Raw genomic sequence first — 24,878 nt, forward strand, 5'->3', positions numbered from 1 at the left:
CATGACAACGGCCCAGCTTAGCCAGTTGTGTTTTGATGGAATGTTTTAGATTTGCCGACAAAACATGAATGTTGTCGAGTTTTGCCACGCTGATTTTGCAGTCTTGTTACTGCTTAACTTTATTACACGGAACTTCTTGTTTCTATGACGGTGCAGAAAATTATATTTTGACGGCCGAGTCCGCAACAAACGCTTCCCTTGCGTCATTTGTATTAACAACTCGTTTGTCCCGAAGTTGTCTTCCGATCAATATGGGAAATGCTAGCTGTCGAGCCTCTGCCTCTTGTTTACAGTCATGGCGGCCAATCGTGTCTCGTGTGGGATAGAATATTCAAATGTCTATGAGTTAAACGACTGTCTGCAGGAGTCGTCAAGGGCTGGGTAAGCAGTCGTCGATTCTTTAGTCCCAAATGCTATAAATTTGACATATAATTAAGTGTTACGAGGTCTCGCTGTCGGTAAATGGCCTCATATCATGAAGCTCGTGGTGCCTTCACTGGGTCCTGGTAGGCCTATAGACCACCCCAAATCGTTTAGTTGCCAGTCTGTTTTAACAAGTAATCTAAGCGTTTAGGTACATACTGACTACAGAATCATATCGTTTAGGTCCAAAGTCACACTCACTAACCAATAAATATGGATAACAATAGCCATCATCAGTGTAAAGCGTGTGACATGGGCGGAACCTTTACTATGGAGTCACGTGTACGCTCAGTCACCATAGGCCTTTGTTACTTACTGGGTGCCGGTTTATAGTTGAGGGACGGTTAGATAAAACTGTTTTAAGTTAATAACGGTGATGTCCGAAATGTTGTATCATTGATTGCCCAGTTTTGGTTCATGGTTAACAAAGACTGTAGCCTTTGTAGGCAACGGCTACTCTACCGGTAGCTTAAATGATGAACTCTTCTGTAGTGGAAAATGGATTCATAGCAGGAAATGCCCATTGCTATAGATATAAAATGATGTAGGCTACTGGTATTTATATTTTTAGGAATGCAGATGATTACTCTCATAGCCTACTAGCCTACTGGTCATGAGTAAGCTTTAAAGTAAAATATAGTTTTGCAGAGATTCGAATGTAGTTTGACATTCATTTATCCCATCTTTGTTATATCATTTCACACATTCGACTCGTAAAATAATTGGGAACCGTGGATTTTGGGTAGGGAAATTAAAATAAAATCAAAACGCAGTGATGCATTCTACTTAGCCTGATATAGGCTAAGATGCCTTAAAGTACATACCTAGTGAAATACAGGCATGCAGCTGAATCTAACTTAACCTAATCTATGATGTCAAGTCCTCCTTGAAAGTAAGAGGCCAACCTCCATTCAGCTTTGCCTTAGATGGCTTTGAATTAGGAACAGTTATTGTTTACCAACTGTATTTGTTCTTTCATACAGTGTGGTATCCCCAGAGTTAATGGGCGATCTAGGCTATGTCTCACTTTGGTCCTCCATTATTGTTATATATATAGGCAAGTGTAGTAAGTGTGACAGAAATGAGTGTCCAGTTTGTCAAAATCACATCAAACTATCAGAAAAACTATTAACAAATTACCCAAAGCCAGTCACCATTTTCAGTACCTGTATACCTCCAAGTGTAATGTTCATACCCAAGCAGAATCTTTTCATCACTTTGTAACGAGTTCTTGTAGAGAAAATTTCCTTCAAAACTAACACCACCAACTTGACAAACATGCAAAGAATTGTCACTGTTTGAGTCACAGTAGTGTCATAATTCTGATGAAATTGACTAAGTAGCATAGGTATAGACAAATATGACTTAAAGAGTTTGCCAAAATTACATGATACCCGTGTTGATAAAAGTGTAATTTCTGCATCATCCAATATCTTAGTGAGTACAGTAGGCTATAGGCTACATATTTGATTATCAAAAAGTTTTAGAACTGGTAAAGGTTTCTTCTTAATATAAAAATCAGTTACAAATGTAAATGTAGTTCTGTCAGTTTTTTACGTGATTCAAATGAATTTAACGTAAATTAGCTTATGATTTTTATCATAAGCTAACTGCTGAGTTATGTGACACTGCGACCCCCACATAGGTTACCCAACAAATTGGGGAACCACAGCGGCAACCCATGGATTTGGATAGAGGTAACAAATGAATGAAAAGCAGAAATACAACCTACCCTAATATGACATAGGATGCCTAATCCTATGTGGCCCATTATCATATAAAACGCAAGGATACATCTTAACCCTGCCTTACTAACCTAACCCAATATAGGGTATGAGATCCTACCTGAATAGGGATGACACAGCCCCTCTCTGGACCCCACACCAACCAGCTCTACAGTTGTAGGCTATAAACATATTATTACCTTACAATACCAACCCAATCTAATGTACAACACCAAATCCCATCTGATTGGAGTCCCTTAACCTGACCTAGTACAGTATAAAAAATTCTTTAAAAACTTATACAGTATGTTAAATGGGTACATACCTTCATGACTTGTCCTTTCATCACTTATCTTAAAGGGAATAGATGCTGGTGCTAGTTGAGAACATTTAGAATCCGAAAGTGGCTTTTATAGGCAGTTGGCCTGAGGAAGAAAATGGTAAATTTTACTGTTTTTGTGTTTCCTAAGAAATAGATAAGTACAACTGGCACTGATAACCCTACACAGATGTTCTACTAGCTGATATGTGTTGTCATTCATCTGGGTTGACAAAAGGTTGAATATTTTTATGCCAGGAAATTAGAATTGTATATATTTGATCAAAGGAATAAGTTTGTCTTCTCCAGTGCAGCTTACCATATTTGGCCCACATTGCCACAAGGCGGCCCATTACCAGTTCAGTCAAGTAATCAGTCATTGTTCATATTATTTATTCTGTATCTTAACATTGGTTTAAAACTAACCGGTGCCTGTTTGTATATGAAATAAACAGTAAACGTAACTTTTAATTTATTAATTTAGTACAAAAGAGATATTGTTTAGTTTTTTCTAATAGTTTTTATGATATTTATTTATGTTTTAGATAAATTTAGCATTCATTGCTGTCAGAAGTGCTTGCTTAACGCAGGTTATTACACCCCAGTGGGTAACAGTGATGGGGGACCACAGGAAACTAGGGGTTTGGTGATGGAGAAAACTTACACTAATGAATTGCAAGGATGCATCCTAACTTAACTTAGTACATGGTTACAAATCATTGAAATAATATTGGTGCATGTACAGTGAAGTTTCATAAAGTAACTTTGTGTGTACAATTTTGTTTGTAAAATTTCAGTGTCTTAGTAAAGCGTGTAATGTACTATTCATCTGCAAAATGCAGTGTAAAAATTAGAATTTCAGGAACTTTAAGGACTAACTGTGCCTTTGTATCATATTTTTGACAGGTATGATTTCATATCCATTCCTGTTGCACATCCGAGATTTAGGAGGGAGCACATTGGTGGAAAGGCTAAAAAGAGAGATGGCGCCTTTACCAGATCTGATTTACTCCTCAGTAGTTCAGGTGAGTTCTTAGTGTACATTACAGTTCGTATTTAAATGTAATTTAAGTTTGATTTGCTGCTAGTGTATAGTTCAACTCACTGAATTGTAGTTCTGTAAAGTACCTTTCATGAACTGTCTTGGTTAGTTCGTATTGTAATGGACTACCTAATCTTGTGATAATTAGCTGGGTTGACATTTATAAAGGATATAACATTGAGTGACAGTGTAGAAAATGACTTAGAATAGCAGAGATAAAATACTGAGTAATTACAGAAGTGTGCAATGCACAAAAATCTTGTAATGTAAACAGTATCTTACAGTGTAGGGAAGGATCTAAGTAGGGACTAGCATTTGTAGAGGGTTGTCATAAGGCATTGACTGACTGTACTTCACTCTCTTGCATTATGAACAATAAACTTTACTCTTGATGCACATGAAGTATTTATAAAGGAAGGCTTTGAAACATGCTGCAAGTGGAGCAGGTGGCATCAGTGCATTCGATATGATGACGGTAGAAATATTTTGTGTGGCAACAGAAACCAGCTGCTTTTACAGAATTTGAATCTTTCTCAACCTTGGCATGAGATATTAGGTGGTGTTCAAATGGTATAGAATATTCATTGGGTGTTATTGCTTAATATCAAAACAGGCAATGACTTTTCATCAAGCAAAAGAAAGGTAGCCTATGGTACGTTCATATATAGAATTGAAGTGTAGCAGAGTTGGTATGAGGTATGCATTTAAGAGTGCATGTTTTAATTTGTGAGATTAAGAGGTCGTATAGTGTTTGTGACATAATTTTGTTTTTCAATGCTTACAGTTGTGTCATGATCTAAAGTCTGTTGATAATATCTCTCTCTCTCTCTCTCTCTCTCTCTCTCTCTCTCTCTCTCTCTCTCTCTCTCTCTCTCTCTCTCTCTCTCTCTCTCCTTATTACTATTCAGTACTTTATGGCAGTCATAGTTAAGATTTTTTCTAACATATTTCCTGATATTAGAATGTAATGGTATTTCTTTTTATTCATTCCAGAGTGGAATAGTTTAATAGTAGGACGTCTGAGCCAGGCGCCCATTTTGAATTTAGAAGCTTCTAACCAAAGTCTTCGTCTTAATAGTGAAGAAATCCTTAACCAGGAGTTAATATTTGCTTCATTTAGGCCTCCCAGCCATCACCTTTTCTCTAACAACAGAGCGATGCACAAATATTGCTAGGTTGATTCATAATAGAACCATACAAGGCGTTTGCTATCAGGTAGGTAATTTGAAGTGCAGCATGGTAATGTATACACAAATACTGGCTCTATATGTATCTGAACTTCTACATGGATTTTTAATAGTTTTTTTTTTTTAATTACAATTGCATGAAAGTTGTAATGCCACAGGTAATGTTGGTTTTCCAGATTTGGGTCAGAGTACCGCTTCAAGCACCAGAAGAAGTTGCAGCCCAGTACCGCTCAGATAAAGAGGAAAGTGAAGATGGATTTTCCATTGACACATGGAGGTGGTGGAATAAGTAAGGATGCTGTTATTTTGCTCATTGAATTAACTAAAGAAATGTTAATTCAAAGGATATGTGCATAGTAAATGAGCACAAGATTTGAGATTGACATACTGAATATTGTATTGTGTGTGGGCCTAATGCATAATAAAGAAGAATGTGGAGACTTCATGTAAACTCGATTGTGGTGATGAGAGGTGTTGTGGAGAAAACTGAAAAAGTTGCCACTTCATATTACTTGTTAAAAATTTGGGTCAAGCTTTTTCATGATATATTTGTATTCTTTTTATTTACTTGGCAGCAGAATCTATTGAAAATTTTTCTCAAGGTTTTTTTGTGTTAGAAGTCTCCCAGGAACTCTGTGAAAGAACAAGTTGTACATTTCATTCAGCTGTTGTAAATTTTGTAAATTCGACCCTTAGAGAAATTAACTCCCTTGTTAAATTTTAGTCATTTCCTTCCCATGTTTTCTAAAGACTGCTCTCTTATAACCAGGCCAAGCAAGAATTCAGAATCATATTTTGCAATTTATATTGCCATAATAGAAGTTATTGCAGTAGAAAGTAAAAAATAAAAGATAGTGTGTTTAGCTTTCATATATCTTTCAAAGTGTATTTTGGACAGATGGCACTTCTTGTGTGCTGAACATTGATAAGGGTGATATGGACGATGTAAGCACCTAAGTATTTATTGGTGTGAGGGTTTTCACAATGTTATGAATATCGGTTTTGAGTACATAAAGTTTTACTTACCATTGTTAAAGATTATGTGATTCATTTCACGTTTTACCCGGTTGCATGATTTTACCATGTATACATGCAGAAAATTAAATTCTGTGGCAGGTTCTTGTTATGTCAAGTAAAAAGAAAATGTTCATGACAATCCAGCCTAAGTTGTAGTGGTTTATTTTTTCTGTATAGTTTTCAGTATATATTCACAGAATTCTCTTATATAAAGTCATCTTCAATTTGTTGATTTCAGGTTTCACAGTGTTTGTGATATAGAAAGGAAAATTGGCCTTGCATTAGAAATATCTGCTAATCTTCCAGATCAGAGCGTTCTTGACAGGTAAGCTGAACTAAGATGTAATGTGTGCTTTTGGTGATGGTGGTGGTTTTTAATGTCAAGGAGAAAGGGAAGTTGTGAGATCCATTTTAGATAAATGGAGATTTAGAAATAGATAAATATTCAGAGATGATAATTTTTTCAGTGTGAGTGCTGTATGTATCAAATTATGCATTAATTGCAGCATACATATTACTTGAAAGTAGAACTTTTTTGTGTAGTTTTTAACAAGTAAATTATCCTGGAAAAATTTAACAGTCCCAATAACTAATATTGTTTACTTAATTTACTATTTTGTATGAGAATGTCAGTTGCCCTATTTTGATAATTTCTTTTATACCTTTGACTATGCTCTGAATGCCAATTGTTTTACAGATGGATGGGTGAGCCGATCAAATGCGCTCTTCTGCCAACCTCTATTTGGTTAACAAATAAGAAAGGATACCCAGTTCTTTCATTTGCGCATCAGCGCCTCGTCAAAAGCTTGTTCAAGTTACATGCACAGTTCATTGTTTGCGGCCCTTTGAGACACCAGCATTACAAACTATATCAGCAGTATTTGGATCATATCATAAGAGTATGTGTGAGCCTTTGTTCTTGGTAATTCACAAAATTATTTTAAGCTCAGTGATGTTTTATATAATGCTTTACTAGGTATTCATTATATTGGTGTGTTAAGTTTATGTGACCACATCTTAAGTCTGTAGTATCTACTTTTAATACTGGCTAAGGAGATTTTATGCAAAAATATATATTGTCAATAGTTGGTCTTCACAAGTCCAGTACAGTAAAAAGTAATTTTGCTCTTCAATTTTTAAAATTTTGTGTGAGAACATGTAAATTGTACTTGTGTTTGTAATATTTCTCTTAAGACCAATTTTTTCATTGTAGGTAAAGCATTTTATTTGGTAACCCATATTTAAAAAAATTTTTCCAGTAATGAGTGATCTAAAAGATTAGTTTATTAGTTTTAGTAGAGGACATTGAATTTTAGTAACTCAGGTTTGACCAGCTCTGTTAGTCAGGTTGTTAATTCAGTGGCCTTGTTAAACTGTCATTTGATCTTACCCCTCACATTATTCAGTCTGTGAATACTGTAGAAGAAAGCAAGGGATGGAGCACATCCATGCTCATAAAGATTCTGAATCCTTCAGGGTTCAACAAACTGAATTCCACGGTATCTTCTAACAGTTACCCAAGAAACAGCAAAACTTAAAATAAACTTTTCTCCCTAATTATTCAATAACAGCCATATATTGTTTTCTCAGCCGCCACTTTCCGTGGTTCGTTAGTAAGGTTTTGACTTAAATTTCAGACACAAACAGAGATGGATCCCTTGACAGATTTTGCCCGAGGTTATGAAGATTATCTTCAGTGTCCATTGCAGCCTCTAATGGATAATCTTGAGAGTCAGACGTACGAAGTGTTTGAGAAAGATCCCATTAAGTATTCTCAGTATGAAAAGGCTATGCATTTAGCTATTATTGACAAGATTCCAGAAGAGGAAAAAGAAACTAAGGAAATGTAAGTGCTACTTGTGTGCTTTCATGTTTTTGTCATCGAAGTATAATTATAATTTTGAAAGTTCTTTTATGATTTCATTAATCTAGTCAAGTTTCATATGTTCATCAGAACTGCATAATACTGGATATTACTTGTCATCCCTTCCAGCAGTTGGCTTGAAAAATTTGTAACTTCAACAAATTCTTCTTTTCAATAATGCTGTGATTTATTGCAGAATTTGTCAGGTTTTTTTTAATAGTATAGGGTTTATGGTTTAGTGCTTATAAAGCACAGGTACAATGTTGGTGTATTTTCTCATTCATAGCCAGGAGTTTAGCTTGGTTTTGATTTTTCCTGGAGTATTTGATGGTGTAGTTTTGAGATCTTTTACTTGACTTCAGTATCAGGTAATTCAAATTAATTATACCCTGGTATAAATTGATTTAAGATAGATTTTTCCAAGTAAATGATAATTATGTTGGGAACCTATGTGGTTTGTAAAACATTGTTTAATCTTTACAGAGGAATTTTACATCCATAGCTTGTATTGATTCTGTATTAACAAGTGTAACAGTATTTTTGTTCATCTGGGATTGACGGTATCCAGTCACTTGCCTTTGCCGTGCTGGCTACACGTTAGGCACCTTAGGAATGAGTATGTATGTGACATTCTTTGGCTGACAGAGAATTTTCCAAACAATGCATTCTCTGTAATTCTTAATTCTAAGTTAATCAGACAATGCTTTTGTATTGCAGTGTCTTGATGGTTGTTGGAGCAGGCCGTGGTCCTCTTGTACGAAGAGCATTGTCATCTGCAAAGGCAGCTCAACGAAAAATTAAAGTTTACGCTGTAGAAAAGAATCCAAATGCTGTTGTCACATTACAAGCACAGCAAGATGAAGACTGGGGAGAGCAGGTATGTAGAAATTTGTAAATTTGTACATTTGGAGTTTTCTGACCTAAAGCTAAAAGTATTTGGGAAGTAGAATAAATGTGACTTGGGTAATCCCCGGCTATGCAACTCAAGAACTTGCTGAAAGTGAATAGAAGATTGTTCTTTTCACTGTGTTCAAGTCACTGGTGAGCCTCCTTGAATTCTTGAATCTTCAGCTTTAGATGTCGGCAGAAATGTTTTAAGGGGCTATTTCTCTTAATTTTAAATTCAATCAGGCTTGACTCTTTAGACATTGGAATTCTGGTAGTATCTTTTTGTAGTGTTTTATGTTTGGTTTATAGGCATTGTCTACTTGAAAAACCATTACTTGGAGTGAGCTGAGGGTTTTTAAGCTCCCCATTGACTGCACATTTTTTTTTTTTATCTCATTTTGTTTTCGTAGATGACTAGGGCTAAGTGTATTTTAATAAACCGCAGCTTTGTATCCAAATGGATAAGAGCTTCAGTATAAAATAGCCACTATTATTATTCAGGTTATGAACCAGAATGCTACAAACCCAAGGGCCTCAGTAGGGAAAGCAGCCCAGTACAGGAAAGAAAATACCCCATAGGGGTGAGCGCCATCAGTGCACCTTTCCTGGTCCAGTGTAGGCAATACTAAAGGATGTTCGCAAAATCCCTTCGGCCCCTAGCTGCACCCACTTTTTAACCTTTAATTTACCTCCATTCCCATTCCATTCTTGCTATCGTATCACTTTAATTATTACTTTGTTATGGAACCATGAGGTTTGTGACATCCCTAAATATTATGGATGGTTCACTTTGGAGTTTAATCAACTGGACCACAGAGTACCAATGTATAAGATTCAAGAATGATTCGTATCTTTAGCAACAAAATTTTCAGACTGCAACATCTCAACTGAAGTATTTTATGAAGGAAAACCTATTAGAATCTGGTATAAGCCAGGTTTGAAACTAAAGTGCCGATAGATTACTATATGATCAGTATAAAGTTTCAACTGAATTGCTTTTGTATTTTCTTGATACCATTGTGAATGTAAACGGTTTTATATTTCTTTAATTAAAATCAGCACAGAATCGATTCCTTTTTGTTTGAAAGATGTGAAACTTACATTACTGATGAGATGTCAGTATCACAAAAAGACTAATTTTGTGGGGGAGGGAATTGTTCATAAATTTGCAGAGTCATTAAGAATGCTGCCATGTATTGAGATGTATAGTAAACCCTTTAATTTTACTTAATAGTTTTGAGCCATCATGGTTAACAGTGTATTACCTGATGATATGGATGCAACTGAAATTACAAATGAAATCAGCGACAAATGTAAGAGAAATGATAGTTTCCACCTAACTCTTGAGTTTTGTATAGTTTTATCGAAATGTGATGGATTGGAGAAACCCAATATATATTTCAAGTTGCATTGGGTGGTTATTTGCTAAATTGTTATTGTATTTTTTACCTTTGTGGGTGGGTGTAAATCAATTTTTTACCTTATTATTATTCTGGGAAGTTATGATGGTTTTTGCAGATTTCCTTAGGTTTAGTTACAACAGTATCATTAGCTATGAGAACGACTACTGTAATTAACTTCCAATCATAATTCCAGGTAACAGTTGTCTCGTGTGATATGAGAGAATGGGATGCTCCAGAAAAGGCTGACATCTTGGTGTCAGAGTTGTTGGGTTCCTTTGGTGACAACGAATTGTCCCCAGAATGTCTTGATGGTGCTCAAAAGTTTCTGAAAGGTAAATAATTGGACTTGGTGTAGGTGTAACCCTTGATTTCTGTTAAGTGAAGCTTTTTCATTCTATCACAGTAAAGAAACTCAACATTAATAAATGCCATCTTGTTCTGACCCAGTGGTAAAGATGAAAAAATTATCAGTGGAATGTCCATGACCACAAACAGATAGGCTATATGACTTCACTGTTAAATGTTCTTTATACAGTTTCAGTTTAAATATTAAAAATTAAAGTTATCCTAGCATTAAGATGTTGATAGGTTCATTGTAGTTTTAAGCACATAAGTCTGAGTATTTGTATTATTTTAACTTGTCACTTGTTTTACTCTCTTGTAGCTGCTGCTTACTTTGAACAGTAAGATTTTGTCACATGATTGTAGTTGGTGGCTTTTATTTTTGTCAGATGATGGAATAAGCATCCCGAGTAGTTACACTTCATTCTTGTGTCCACTCCAGTCACCAAAGTTATTTAATGAAATAAGACACAGCAGAGAAAAGGATAAGCATATTTATGCTCACTTTGAGACGCCGTACGTAGTTTACTTACACAACAAGAAGGAACTAGCACCTACTCAACCACTCTTCACATTCTCACATCCCAATAAAGGTTAGTAGTTATTGAAAATTAAAGCTGTTTTCATTACTTTTGTAAATGCTGTTTCGCAGAGTGTACTTCATTCTCTTTTAGAACATGGTATTTTCATGCAAACCCACTTGCCTTATTCTGTGCATTGGCTCTCCAGTTGCATTAATTTTGTGTAGTAACTTATAAGTGTACGATTGCATAATTATGGTTGGTTGCTTCTAAAAATATTAATCTGACCACTGTTAGCTCTGAGACTTTATATTTCAGTGAAGCTTTATATGAGTTTTGGTATTTTCTGTTGTATAGTTACTTGAGTAGGAAGGTCAGTGTAGGTTTCATCCTTATGTGAATGAGTTTTCAAGTAGCTTAAATGTTGACAGATCAGTGCATTTCACTTGTTCCTTATTGTAATGTTAGGCCATAATTGTTGCATAAACCTACAGTATAAGAAAAAGAATGGTAGCTGTTTGTCATTATGTACTGTATTAGCAATCATGATTGCTGTTTAAAATACATTCTTTGCTTAGCTGAGTTGACAGAATGTAAGAAAGAATTTTCAGACTTGTTCCATAGTTTTCAGACAAAAATAGGTTTTTTAATTCTCTGAATGGGTTTTGTAATAGAATAGGTAAAAATGAACTCTTTTTTTTTTTCTTTTCTTGGAATGGTAAACTTAAACATGGAACTGTCAGATCCATTAAAGTATTTGCAGGAGCTTTGGATAGACTACCATGATAGATGGGAAATTTGGTACCTTGCCAAATTTAAGATCCTCCATGTCAGGAGTATAATATGTAATTGGTTTTGATACTACATACTTTACAAAAAGTACCTTACTTCATATATATATATTTGGAAGTGTGTGACTACTGTAATGAAATATTAGTTTCCTCTAGATTCTTAGATCTCAACTTTCACTTTGTCCTATCAGATGGATTTATCATATCACATTGAAATTTATGAACTTTTGCTATTGTCTCAGTTTATTGTACAACAGTTTACTGTATACATTTCTAACTTGCATGAAGTTTTAATGAGTCTAATTATCTCATAGTTGTGTAAGAATAATCCTGTAGCAAGGAAAAGAACATGAATGATTTGGATGAATAACCTCTAATTAGTTTTCATAAAACACTTTAATGCTTCATAGGTGCCCCATGCTAACAGTATTTCTCTTTATCTTCCAGATAAAGTCATCGATAATAGAAGATACAAAGCCCTACAGTTCCAAATAACTTCGGATAATGTCGTTCATGGATTTGGAGGTTATTTTGAGGCAGAGCTGTATAAGGACATTACATTATCTATTAAACCTGAAACTCATTCCAAAGGGATGTTTTCTTGGTTTCCTATACTTTTCCCAGTAAGGGTAAGTGAACAATCTGAAGTGGTTATTTTTTAGTAAGGATAAATTTTGAGATGGTAATTAGTAAATGATGTGACAGTAATGGCCATTATTTCCTGCTTTTTGTTCTAAAAAATATTTTATTAGTTAGTGCTGAGTAGTAAAATGAAGATTAGACAGTTCAAAAGTAAAATGAAGATTAGACAGTTCAAAAGTTCCTTTCATAATTTTACATTTTCTCTGCACCAAGGTTGGAATACTCTAGCTAACAGGAAGATGCTAAACCCAAGAGGTTTACCCATGATAAAGAGCTGACATGAAGTAACTGCAATAAATTGGGTGATGCAACATATATGGAAGTTCTGAGGAGTCTGCTACATCAGAGAAGAGAATACTAAAGCTGACCAAGAATTAGCCAAAAGCAAGAAAATTGTAGTGGTGGTTCAGCTTTCTTGGAGAAGTACCATTTCTATAGCCATCCCAAAATGGCAAGGCACAAACACACTTGGCAGTACTTCAACTTATTTTTCAGAACTGAAGCAAAGCAACAAAGTTTTGTAACTTAAATTGAGCTTGTACTGTGTGTTTGTGCCTTGGTCATTTCAGGATGGCTGTAGTAATGGTACTTCTCCAAGAAGGTAATCTTTCTGCTGTGGCCTCTTCTTGATCAGCTTCAGTATACTCTTTCCCTAATGCTGCAGACTCCTCAGAATTTTTTCAAAACATGTTGGATGCTATAATTTGTTTTAATTACTTCATGTCAGGTCTATCATATTTAACAGCTCTTGGATTTAGTTGTATCAGGTCAACTTTAGTATTCCCACTGATACAAAAACTTTCCCAATCTTTGTATGAAAAGATTCTTGTTACCATTGCATCATTTCTGTTTTATGACACCTCAAGTGTTAAGAAGCACAGCTGTATTCATTGGCCTGTTCTTATAAAGCACAGCTTTTTGCCTTGCTCTGTTGTTAAGTTGCAAAGTGTTTGAAGAACAGAGAAATTATGTCCATTTTGTGATACATAAACTACCTCTTCAATAGCAGAACTGAATGAAGCTCTCAACTTTGGCTTCTTCTTGTGAGTGTCACTAATCTTCATCTTGATGATCAAGATCCATCCAAACCTCTTCATATGTTATATATTGTCAGGGTATCGGTAATCTTTGCAGTGTCTTTCTGCCTGCTCTTATTTCTTTGTGAAAGCTACCTCCAATTGTCATTTTCAGTTTCCTTTCACCTTGGGACTACAGGATCCTTAGAATTCCAGTTCTCTTGAGTCTTGTTGATTTGTCACTTCATTCAAGTTGCAGTTCTAAAGACGTCTTTTTACTTTCAGCTGTCCACTGCGACCTCTTTAAAATGAGGTTTAATTTTGTATTCACAAAATTTGTGCTGTAGAGTTTCTAGTTTTATCATTACATGTTAGATACATCTTCATATGTTCTTGATAGTTCCCAGTATCACAGGAAATCGTATGCTTTGGACTCTTCATCATTTCCAGTAGCATCTCTTGGGTGTTATAAATCCTCAGAACCTTTCCATCTTGTGTTGCAGCATCAAAAATCTTTATACACCTTTCTGCACCTTGAACAGCCCTAGGTCTAAACATTTTCAGTTGTACAGCTTCAGTAATTCTTCACAGAAATTTCGTTACTTGAATGTTTGTGCCTTAACCTTTCTTGATGGCTACTGACCAGAGGAATCTCTGCTTTGGCTTTTCATGTCTGCTTCAGTTCTCATCTGAAATATAAGGGACTACAATTTATAAATGATAATGACCATTACTATGTGGTTTCACATTAGTAGCATTTACTATTTTACTTGATGAAGAATTAGTATTCTCATTTAGCTGCTTAATTGATACTTAAACATAAATCATTTGGCAAGTCTGTAAATATGTTGCACCTTGTGATTTAACAAGGTGGTATCTCTTGAGGAGAAATTTGTAAATTCATACATATTATAGGGTTGAATGTTTTCGAACTGGGTGGGGTTAAATATTTTCATACTGTGTGTTTTTTAAAATCAAAATCATAAATATTTAAAGCATAGTTTTCAGCATTTTCAGATATTCCTTTGAAATATTTATTAAGTGGTAAATAGCCTTTCAAAATAACTGATTACTAATCATACCTGCTCTTTCTCAGGATCCATTTCCTGTCCGTGCTGGCGAAGTGGTGGAAGTGCACTTTGGAGATGTACAACGAAGAAGAATGTATGGTATGAGTGGTGTGTCACTTCCCCCATTGTTGGCTCCGTTCATAACCCCAACGGACGTGCTTACACCATTGGGTTATAACATTTAGTTCCTGTAGGAATATATTTTTATATACATATATAGAGTATTATATAAAAATTGAACAAACTGATTTGATCGTAAACTCTTTCGTTTTCGTATGCATATAAATTTGGCTTGTGAAAATAGGTTCCATTGTTTAGAGGTCCAGTTTTGTAATTAATAGTTATGTTGAAGAACTGATTGAAGAAGGTGTTTTTGTATTTTTTCCCACCTCCAGAAATTGAACTGTTTCATAAACTGTTTCATAAATTATAGACAACATGACCCTTTGAACTCAAATAGTGTGAAAATATTTGCAACTTTAGGGCAAAATATATGCAATGGTAATACTTGAGAGAAAGGCATTAATTACAAACTGTCAATTATCACATTGTCAAATACTGAACAAACTGTTTCAAGTATGCCATACATGAAGAAAAAAGTATTTCACACCATGCAGACACTCAAAAAAAATAGGTGCTATAAAAATCTGATAGCTGTATTGGCACTTGTTTACCAGACTGAGTTTTGCATTACTATACTGTACCGTATTATTTGCCTTTTACATAATGTAATGTAGAAAGGCACCAGAAAAATGAACGAAATGCTTCTTTGTGGGCTGACAAAGCAATTTACACAATTGTGTGCAGAATTTAGTACATATTCACAAAATATTTAACATTTCAAAACACGGATGACACAGTCGCCAAAAAAGTAGTTGGCTACCAGGTAACTCAAAGCCTGTTGTAATCCAAAGTTAATCAGTGCAAAGGTCAATGGTAGATTTTCACAGCCACTATAAACCAAAATTAACTCAATGATCTGATTACTCCACTTAAGAGAACTATGCTTCAGCAAAAACGGAGATAACAACCAAAATCAAAGTTGGTTGCCAGAAGCACCAGCACATGCAGTCCCTTAATACCAAACAGACATGTTGATCTGTTTTGACGAAACACTAAGAAGGTGAAGCCGTTTACTAGAAATGCTTATCACTGGCAGCCTAAACACATGTTTGTTATTAGTAAATGAGGATCTGGTCTGAAACATGACTTTAAGCAGCTTTCACATAACAGAATTTGTGTCTCATAGGAACAAGACTTTTCTTGTGGATAAGATTGAAGGTAGGCAAAATGTAGTGAAATATCAGAGCCTTTGTAGATCTGGGCCATATACTGTACCATACTTTGGCACTCGGCATAATAAAATATCTAGGTATACAAGCAAAATATGTACAAGACCACATTTCAAAAATATGTTGCATCATATATCTATTATATTTATTTTATGATAATTTGAGTGTCAAAAAGCACAGCTCTTTTACCTTGGCCTGTTGCCTTTAAAGCACAGCTTTTTGCCTTGGCATGTTCTTTTAAAGCACAGGTTTTTGCCTTGCACTGTCATTAAGTTGCAAAGTGTTTTGTATTCTTCAGGGAAATTATGCACACTTCGTGATACATATACTCCCTCATCAATAGCAATACAATGTGTTTATCAGCAAGTAACTTACAGTCTACAAGACATGGTTAACAGCTGAGTTCCTAACCACGTATATAACAACAAAAATAGGGTATTCTGAGCAAGTGGCCATCGTTAAGTCTGCCTAAAATTATAATTGTAGTGAGGAGATTGTTACAAGATTATGTATATGTACAGATCAAAGACTTCATAAAGAAAAATTCTTACCTGAATTCTTCAGTCTATATAATGCGTCTATAAAATGCCCAGCCCAACAAATATGTTTACACTGAATTCCTTCCAAATATAACATGGATGCTGTGTTGGTCTCCAACCAGGTGTATTGAATACAGCAACAATAACCACCAATCACTGCCTATCCTGAAAATAAATTTTGTATATAGTTTTGATTTCACTAGTACCTGAAAAAGAAAAACTGTCAAAAATAAAACGGTAAATCTTCATTTGGTACCTAAGGTACGGATTCAAGTCAAGTTATGCTTGAAAAACAACTTTGCTTATTAATTCAGTATCCTTTTTTAAATTTGAATTTTATCCTGCATCTTTAAACTCAAAGGAGGCTTGATTCAAGTGGCTTCAGACTATCATTAGGGCATACTTAAGCATCCATTTTAAGAAAATACAAATTAAGATAGTGTAAAAATTTATAACAAGCATTCCTACCTTTCTGAAAACATTTGCAGCTTCATCTGGTAATGAACAGTGCGTGTTGTAAAGTGGTTCTGAAGCCTTTACAATAAAAGTTGTGTTAAGTAGGAAATTACTAATTTTACAAACGAGTGACAAAGCAATCCAAAGCTTGTTATTGTGTGATGTGTTTATAGAAAGAAAAATATCAATTATAAGTTACAAGACATGGTGTATTATCCAAGGTTTTCCTTGAATCAAGAACAAAATTTTAAAAAATTATGCACTCCTGGTCTATCTTAATTGTTTAAAATCATTATAAAATGGCCTATTAATCTATGTGTGAAAATTTACTGACTGGAGTGCAGTAGTACTGAAACTGCATATCAGACTTAAGCTTATTGCACTATTAGAAACTATGATAACTTTTAACACAGCTGCTTTAATTTCCTTTTTACATTCTACGGTAAGCATTATGGAAGATCCATAAGTAAAAAGGCGTAACATTAAAAATTTTTCAAGAACGTTAGTATGAAGCTGCCAAGACCTCATTAACCTGTTCATTCCCAAGTGCGGTCATAGGCAGTTGCTTTTGCAGGAAAATACTGAATAAACCATAATCCTGCGATTGGTGATGCATGGCTCTAAATTGCGCATAAAGCTTAAAAAAATAAAATAAACAGGGCTAATAAGACGTCTTAAAAAAATAATTGTTGGTGAACTCTTGACACCAAACTTAACAGCCATGAACTACTAACACTCGACCTGTTATTGAAATAATCAGCCATAGTTCATTTCCTCAAAAACACCCATAGTCTGTTTGATGTTTATTGAAATGATATTTACCACTTTCGAATTAGTATAAGTAGCTGAAATTCATTGACAACATAGTTCTCAAGGCTTCAGTGTAAATTTTTGACCTACGTTGCAATATTCAATGTAAATTTTTGACCCACGTTGCAATAAAGTTTATGAAACCGAAATCTTTTCTCATAAATCCATTTTATAAACAATTAAGCAGAATTAATTATTTTTAAGTAATAGGCCCTAATGATGATAATCGTTCGCACAAAAATTGTTTCGTAAAGTTACCTCTATATTATTTTACATTTATGTGACAGGGCAATTAGAAAGGTTAAAGATAAAGGGTGAGTATTTTGCAACTGCTTTGTCAGTATATTAGCCATCAGACTCACGAACCAGGAGTCATATTCCATGCACGTATTCGACTCCCCCCCCATCCTCCACCCCATTATATAAAATGTATTTCGACTGCTATTGCGATAAAAAGTAAGGGGTGTTATTCTTGAGACCTCAAGACACATTGGTGGAACTATGGATAGGAGACCAAGAAAATAGGTAACTGTTCTAGAAAAAAAAAACTGGAGACCACATAAGCAGACTTAAAACGGAATTCGCCTGATGAACGAAATATAGAAAACGGAGACGGTACATGAGTGAGGGAAACTATGGAGACTTCAAGATAAAACTGGAACCAACTATAAACCGACTGTTAAAAATGGAATTGGCCGGCTCATGAACCAAATATAGAAAATGGCGACGGTCTATGAATAGGGGGAACTAGGGAGACTCTCTTGACCTACCATTAGAGATCCTATGCCAATTTAAAAATCGAAACTAACAAGAATAGGCTACCACTCACCTCGATGACCAGCCTCAAGTATTTGTGTCCAGCCGTCTGTTTTGGAAGACTGTTCGTAAGTCATTTCCTGTATCGATTACCAGGCGGAATTCGAGACACAGTATTTCACATTGATTACTTATAACCAACTCTTCTCGGAATTCACTTTATGACTGACATCCAGTCAAGTCTACGAAATACTGACCATGAAAATGCGCAGAAAACGTGCGCAGTTGCTCTGTTTCTTGACAAAACCATTGACTTTACAGTAAATAGGTTTTCAGAAATCGTGTATGACGTTCCAGCGCCATGTCTACCACCTCACTAGATGGCGCTGTTAACACTGTTTTACATAACCCCATCTAATGTCTGTCAATGTTACTTTGCGTGGAAGAGTCATACTGCTTCGGTCATGCCTGTACTGTGTGCAATTTGAGTAAATAATTGCAGATACTGAAAACGTATAATTCAACTGTAATTTTTTCTATTTCGTAGGATTACTCCTGTAATTTACCAAATTTTTGAAAATTTACAGCTGCAACGAATTTCTGAGTATTAATAAAATTTATAATACTCACAAAACTAAAGCATTTTGGTCAGCAAATGCAAGTTCTGTTTTCCTTCCTCCTCCCGTTACTCTGCCAGGAATCCACGTCATTCGGACAGGAATCAGACTAACTTTCCTCATTTAGGAGATTATTATTTGCAAGAATTTTCTGCTCACAAGAGAGATCATTCGACTGCAGTCCTATTTTTATTTCCCTTTTATCATAATCATCACTATCACTTATAGAAATGCAGGCTAAATAAACACACAAGAAAGTTGAAGTAAAATTTTATATCTATTTAGATAGAAAATCAAATGTTCAATTGCCATATAACAAACCATAGCATGGAAATAAAACTAATTTATTACAAACACGATTGCATCAAGAAAGTGTTTCACATCACTGTTCCTTTACAATGGAACATGAAAAGGAACTTCATGCAAAAGAGATTCATTACATTTTCAGGCACTTAAGTATATTAACTGCTTACATCAGTGGGACCTACATTAAAAACATATCTTCGTTTTTTCTGTGTACTGATAACAGCAAATGCACAAATCATCACTGGGTTTACCTATACAACGGTTAAGATAATGCTTTTTGCATGGACTCTCGTAGGCTTTCTAATACCATTACTCGTATTCACTTATCCACAAATTCTTTGAGAAATATCAAGTGCGTCAAAATAAAGGAGGCTATAATTTCCACCACTTTGATTAATTTCAGTCAAAGCACTGACGTACCACCAATACAAATCTGCATCTTATTCTGTAATGTAAATCATACATTTCTTTATTCTTCAAGTCATGAACGATAAATTTCCATGGTCATTCTTTCCTATGTACAAGCTATGCAATCTTATATGGCTATTACGTAATAATCAAAACCTATTCTATAAAATTATTTTATAAGTTAGTCCGATGTCTTTTCATTCATATCTTAGCAAAGTCAATCCTTAAATGACCACTGACATTATGAAGATATTTTGCCATCCTGAGCAAACTGCTTCGGTCACGACTTCACACGAAGATTATCCTTATCCTTAAGAGATTCATTGGTTGCAATCTGAGCTAAGTTTCAAGGTCATCAATGATCATTTAAATATTCCCTCGTTAATGAAGCTAACGCTTGTACCTTTGGCGATAAAACAAGGATGAGAAACGTTGGTTTCTTAAGATGCTTAAAGAAAATTAAAATAATTGTGGAAAATAATTTCTTGTGAATATAGCTCTTGGCTACAGTAGAAGCACAAACTGTCATCTATACAGTAATTTAGGACACTGCGGTAACAAAATCAATGAGGATAATTGGGAAAAACTTAAAATCGTCTGCAAGAATTCCTACAAACGCAATCGCCCTAGCTCCCTCAAGACTGAAGGTTTCATGTAATGGAATCTAACATCATCTATTCCAATTCGGAATGCTTCCAACAGTCGAACACTAACCTACGGTAACATGGAAGCCAGGATGCTGAAAATATCCAGTCTAAAACTGCACCAAAACTAATCATGTTCAGTAGTGTCAGTGGCCCTTATAAAGGATCTAAGCGTGAAGATATGTTTTGGTTAGTACAGTGTTCAGACTGGCTAACAGTAACAGTTTATAATAGAGCTGCACACACACACACATACACATCATAAATGTTAGAACATTCTTTTTGAAAACAAATATTAGCAATTACAAAAGATAAAAAAAAAAAATCACACATTCATTCAAGATCTGAACAACAGAAATGGTCCCAAGGTCTCTCAGAAGCCAAATAGATTAAGTATACTTGTTCAATGTAGGACAATGCATTCCGCATTTACCTATAAGCATCATTTAAATTTTCTACAGTGATCAAGATGTTAAAAAGCTCATTATGACAAAAATATATAATTACCTACTGATAGAAAATAATCACAGTTACAGGTAAGAATATCTCATCACAACCATATGCTGTTGTCATCTGGAGTAAGAAGGAGTAGTAGACGATTCTTTAAGGATAATTATATCTAAGTACAAGATATTAATCTCATGGGAATTCTCCTAGGCTGCTTACGAAATAACGTAAAAAACGACTTACTTTATATGGTAATAATTCTTATCTTTTATACATTATTATTTAAAAAGTTAGCATTTCAGAAAATGCAAGTCTTTCTATATACAGAAAATACTTAGCACTCCAAGAGTATAAAACATGCACGACTCAAAAATACATAATGTTTTTTACACAGTTAAATTAAATATACGCTAAAATAACTTTAATATTATCATTATTATTCCATGGTCTAAGGTCTAAAGTATTGTCAGTAACAAATGCTCGTTAAAAACACGAATACAGTATTAGGGAAAAACAGGCGCAAATGAAATACTTCAAGTCCGAATAGAAATTAAGTGTCTCGCTATGAAATTATCTCAGGAAAAAATGTGAATGTGTCTTAAAACATAAACACTGTATGGATGCGACACAAAAACACAGCAGAAACGTTTTCTAAGTCCACCAAGACAAAATGCCTGGTGTAACTGAGCACTTCAAGCTTAAGGTTTCTCAACAGAAAATGGTTTTCGAAATCAAGAATCTACGTCATCAGAGACCCCAATAGAAAAATAGTCTTCAACTGAAATGTGATTTTTTCATGAGATTAAGTTGCAAAATTTACATATCTAGCACAGTCTACCTCCTGATAAACCTAAATGATTTATAGTACTGGTTTATGGTATCTCGTAAGATTCTCATTCGAAAATACCTGCTTGTTAAATAATCCTCTTACATTGGTTACATTTATGTCAACGATTTCTGGATATGCGCTGCTTGACACATATGAAATACACTACCGTATGCTACTGGCATAACCTGTTTCATATAATTTCAATTGTTAGGTCATTATTGTATTTTGTTTGAAAAAAAAATGTTACCTGTAACGAGAATGGTTACCATTCTCATCTGTGCTTAAACTAGTTACGTAACTATCGTTTGTCATACACATACAAAAAATTTTAAATCAATGAAATCTTATTAACTCCTGATGGACTCGTTGCCAGCTAGTTTAGTTTCGAAATGAAATTTTTGGGCGATATCACCTTAAATTCTTCCAAAAAAAAATTTTTCAGTGGTTTAAGCTTACTCTTATTCTGTGCTGATGGCTTGACGTTCGAGATTTTGAAATACCACTCTAATCAGTAGACAAACATACCTATTTCTTTATGTAAAACTATATTATTAAAAACTTTATAACACTAAAAATTTACAGTAGACACATATTTGGATCACTTTAATGTATTTCATGACTGCAAGCTGAACGTTCAGATTCAAAAGGACGAGTACAGACGTAGTTCTACTTAAACTGCTTTGACTTTGTAAGTACAGTAGAACAGGCGGAGTGTAAAGTAACGCCTGCATTCACAGAGGCAATACGGTTAAGGAACTTCAACTTGATTAATGTTTTTCTGATAACGAATTTTAAATCCAACAGGTCAAGGCCTAACGTACGCACTAAACAGACGTGACGGAAATTTAGAAGACTTTATTCTACATCCCAATAACAGCTGTCGGTTATTTTTCGGAAGACTCCAACCACCTCCCACTTTATAATTTATATTTTAGTAAAACACATCAAACGAAAAAATTTTCATCTCAATACATGACCTTCGCAAATGCTTAATAACAGAAAAAATAATTAATCAAATTACGACTTATAGGTAAGACAAGACGGCCCCCAACCCTCCATAGCTAACACGGCAAAATTGTAACCAGTAAACACCCCTACGTTACGTTAGGCTGGTATTTTTAGGTTCTTTTAGTGCCCTATCATTTCCCAGCCATTTTTGCATGAAAAGCCCAAAATAGTTTTTTATGCAAAAATAGCTAGCTGGAACCTTCCGAAATGGTCATTGAGTCTTCCTAAACATTACCCAGCAGTCGTCAATGAAGCAAGCTGATATTCTTTCTTTCACAACCATTGTTGAACGGTCTGAAGTTAAAATTGCGAGATCAGAGTAACATTACCTTGAGTATTTTATCTCTCCTTTAAACACTGAAGTCCGTAGCTCCATTCTGCAGCACTAGGAGGCTTGTTATCGCTAGAAGGGCAATGTTTTCACTGTAGGCAGGTAAGTGCTGGCAGTTACCAAAGAAATAACAATTGGTACGATAGTCGTGTTCTCGTCAAAGGTTAACTGTTTCGAACTGACTGTAGGCACTGGTATTTTTATAACTGATTACAAGAAAATTTTATATCGGTTTTGCCAAGAAATGCTGACACTGACAATCAGTCTGTGAGTGACAAGTTCCTCATGAATCGCAACCTTGTCACACGGTTAGTTGACTTCAAAAACAAGCCTTAGACTGGACTTAGTGACGACTATGAGCAGTCCACACGCTGAGTCACAAAGGTCCAAAGTCTTATGAATCTAGCTTAACAATATCCACTAGATCACGGTATACAATTTTCTCCTTACCAATATGTTTTTGTTCTTCCTTATCCGAATCTACATTCCTCATTCCGCGCACCAGAGTCTGTTAGGAAAGATAAACCCTTGTTTTTCAGGTTGTATATAAGGAACATTCGAGTCTAAATCTACACTTTTGCTTCCCTTAAGTAGCAAACTCACAAAGGAGACAGGCGAATCCTATAGTTCTTTGAGTAAATTAATGCATTTGGAATTCAAGCAAAAAAAAAAATCACCTTCAAGACAATGATATGCAGGAGAATACTTTTGAAAGTTCCGAAGACGTAAAGGCCCAGACTGGTCAGTGGAAATGAGTGAGACTGACACTTACAAAAAATACAGAGGATTAATTGTAAGTTATCTGGCGTCACAAAAGTACCAAGGATAACCTAACGCTTTTTCCCTTGCACGTCAAATGCCCAAACAAACATGGAAAAACGTTCTTTGCTTTAAGCTAAACTTGCGTCCTGCTAATTCACATCGTCCTGCATGTTCATAAGTATTGCTTATGAGAATGTATTTGTGTACACCAGTAAGCAGGTATTTGCGCACAGTTTCTCTCTTTTGCACATACATGCTTACACATTTGTGTGACCGTGGGTGTACATGTAAGTACATGTGTCAAACTCCAAAAGGCACTGGTATGATGCCTCAGAGTTCTTGATACAAGTATACATTTTCAACCTTACCAAAAGTTTCCACTGTGATAAAAGTAGTTTCAAAGCTAAATATTTTCAAGTTCCATTCTCTTCACAAATTTAATGCACGAGGGAATAATCTCCTATTTTCACCGAGGGCCGAAAGAGGACCTCCAAACATCACATCAGAGACTAAAGTTATTCATTTACGAATTTTTCCATTTCCTCAGATGCCCGGTACGCGAGTCTCCAAAGATAAGTTTGAAAAGTTTTCTAAAAAATAATAAAAAAGGGGCCACTGCATTCATTAAAAAATACGTTAATTCGGTAATTGAAGTTGACGTAAGTGCCGCTATGCTTCTGAAGGCGGTGTCAACAATCCGTCACTTGCTCGAAGTTGATGAGGAATCCCAGGAAGGTTTGGGATTCGTCCGAATGGAAGTGGAACTTCAGGCTCGTCGCCCCTGGCTGGAAGGCGACCACCCCTGGAAAGAGAACATAATGAATGATTGGCTGTTTTGGAAGGTCCGTTCATTTAAATTTGTTTATCTCTTAATTCTGCAATTTTCAATCATTCTTGTTTAATTTTTGATCGATTTAATCAAACCCATTAACCATCACAGCTAAGAAAATAGACTAAGAAAATAGACCTCAGTTTCAATTGCGTACACATATGTATTTGCTATGCCATATTTAATATTTTGTTATATAATCAAGCCTTACTTTATAGTTTTGTACTCCAGAGATTCGGAATCAATTCCAAATTAGAAAGCAGTTCTTAGACTTGAATGACCCACTGTATATTACCAAATATAAATAAGCAGTTCTTGAAGCTGTCTATAAAAGAGTATCCTTCCAACATTAGAATGTACTCTGTAACTTCAATAATTTACAATCCTTCCTACGTCGAATATAGTCCTTTACTCTCAATGACTTACTTTACTTTCTACGTTAGAAAGTAGTTCATAAACCTCAGTGCCTTACGGTCCTTCCAAAATTAGAAAGTTCAGAAGCCTCAATGACTTAATGTCCTTCCTGCATTGAAAAATAGTTCTTGAACTTCAAAGACTCAGCGTCTACTAACTTCTAAACACGATGCATAGCTGC

At 35.1% G+C, this 24,878-nt stretch overlaps 2 protein-coding genes and 1 long non-coding RNA gene across 5 annotated transcripts in view; 1 reads left to right on the forward strand and 2 right to left on the reverse strand.

The window, feature by feature from the left end:
* Positions 1-225: 225 nt before the first annotated feature.
* csul (protein arginine N-methyltransferase 5) lies at positions 226-14,617 on the forward strand. The gene is given in 14 exon segments (XM_067096580.1): positions 226-381; positions 3,373-3,491; positions 4,502-4,619; positions 4,621-4,723; positions 4,872-4,984; positions 5,951-6,037; positions 6,410-6,611; positions 7,350-7,558; positions 8,294-8,453; positions 10,061-10,199; positions 10,599-10,802; positions 11,969-12,150; positions 14,276-14,312; positions 14,315-14,617. Coding segments are annotated over 14 exon segments (1,872 nt in total). The 5' UTR covers positions 226-295; the 3' UTR covers positions 14,428-14,617.
* On the reverse strand, positions 12,732-18,332 carry LOC136834241 (uncharacterized). The gene is made up of 4 exons (XR_010851701.1): positions 18,176-18,332; positions 16,093-16,245; positions 14,262-14,437; positions 12,732-13,868 (listed from the first exon to the last, which is right to left on the reverse strand). It is a non-coding gene; the product is annotated as an uncharacterized lncRNA (long non-coding RNA).
* A 641-nt stretch (positions 18,333-18,973) lies between these two features.
* The window catches only part of LOC136834240 (uncharacterized), a 205,292-nt gene continuing 199,387 nt past the window's right edge, over positions 18,974-24,878 (reverse strand). For all 3 annotated transcript variants that reach the window (XM_067096583.1, XM_067096581.1, XM_067096582.1), the window contains one exon: positions 18,974-24,256. The gene's annotated coding sequence lies outside the window, so the exon portion shown is untranslated. The remainder of the gene's footprint in view (positions 24,257-24,878) is intronic.

This window comes from Macrobrachium rosenbergii, chromosome 53 (assembly GCF_040412425.1).
Source record: "Macrobrachium rosenbergii isolate ZJJX-2024 chromosome 53, ASM4041242v1, whole genome shotgun sequence".
Classification (NCBI taxonomy): domain Eukaryota; kingdom Metazoa; phylum Arthropoda; class Malacostraca; order Decapoda; family Palaemonidae; genus Macrobrachium; species Macrobrachium rosenbergii.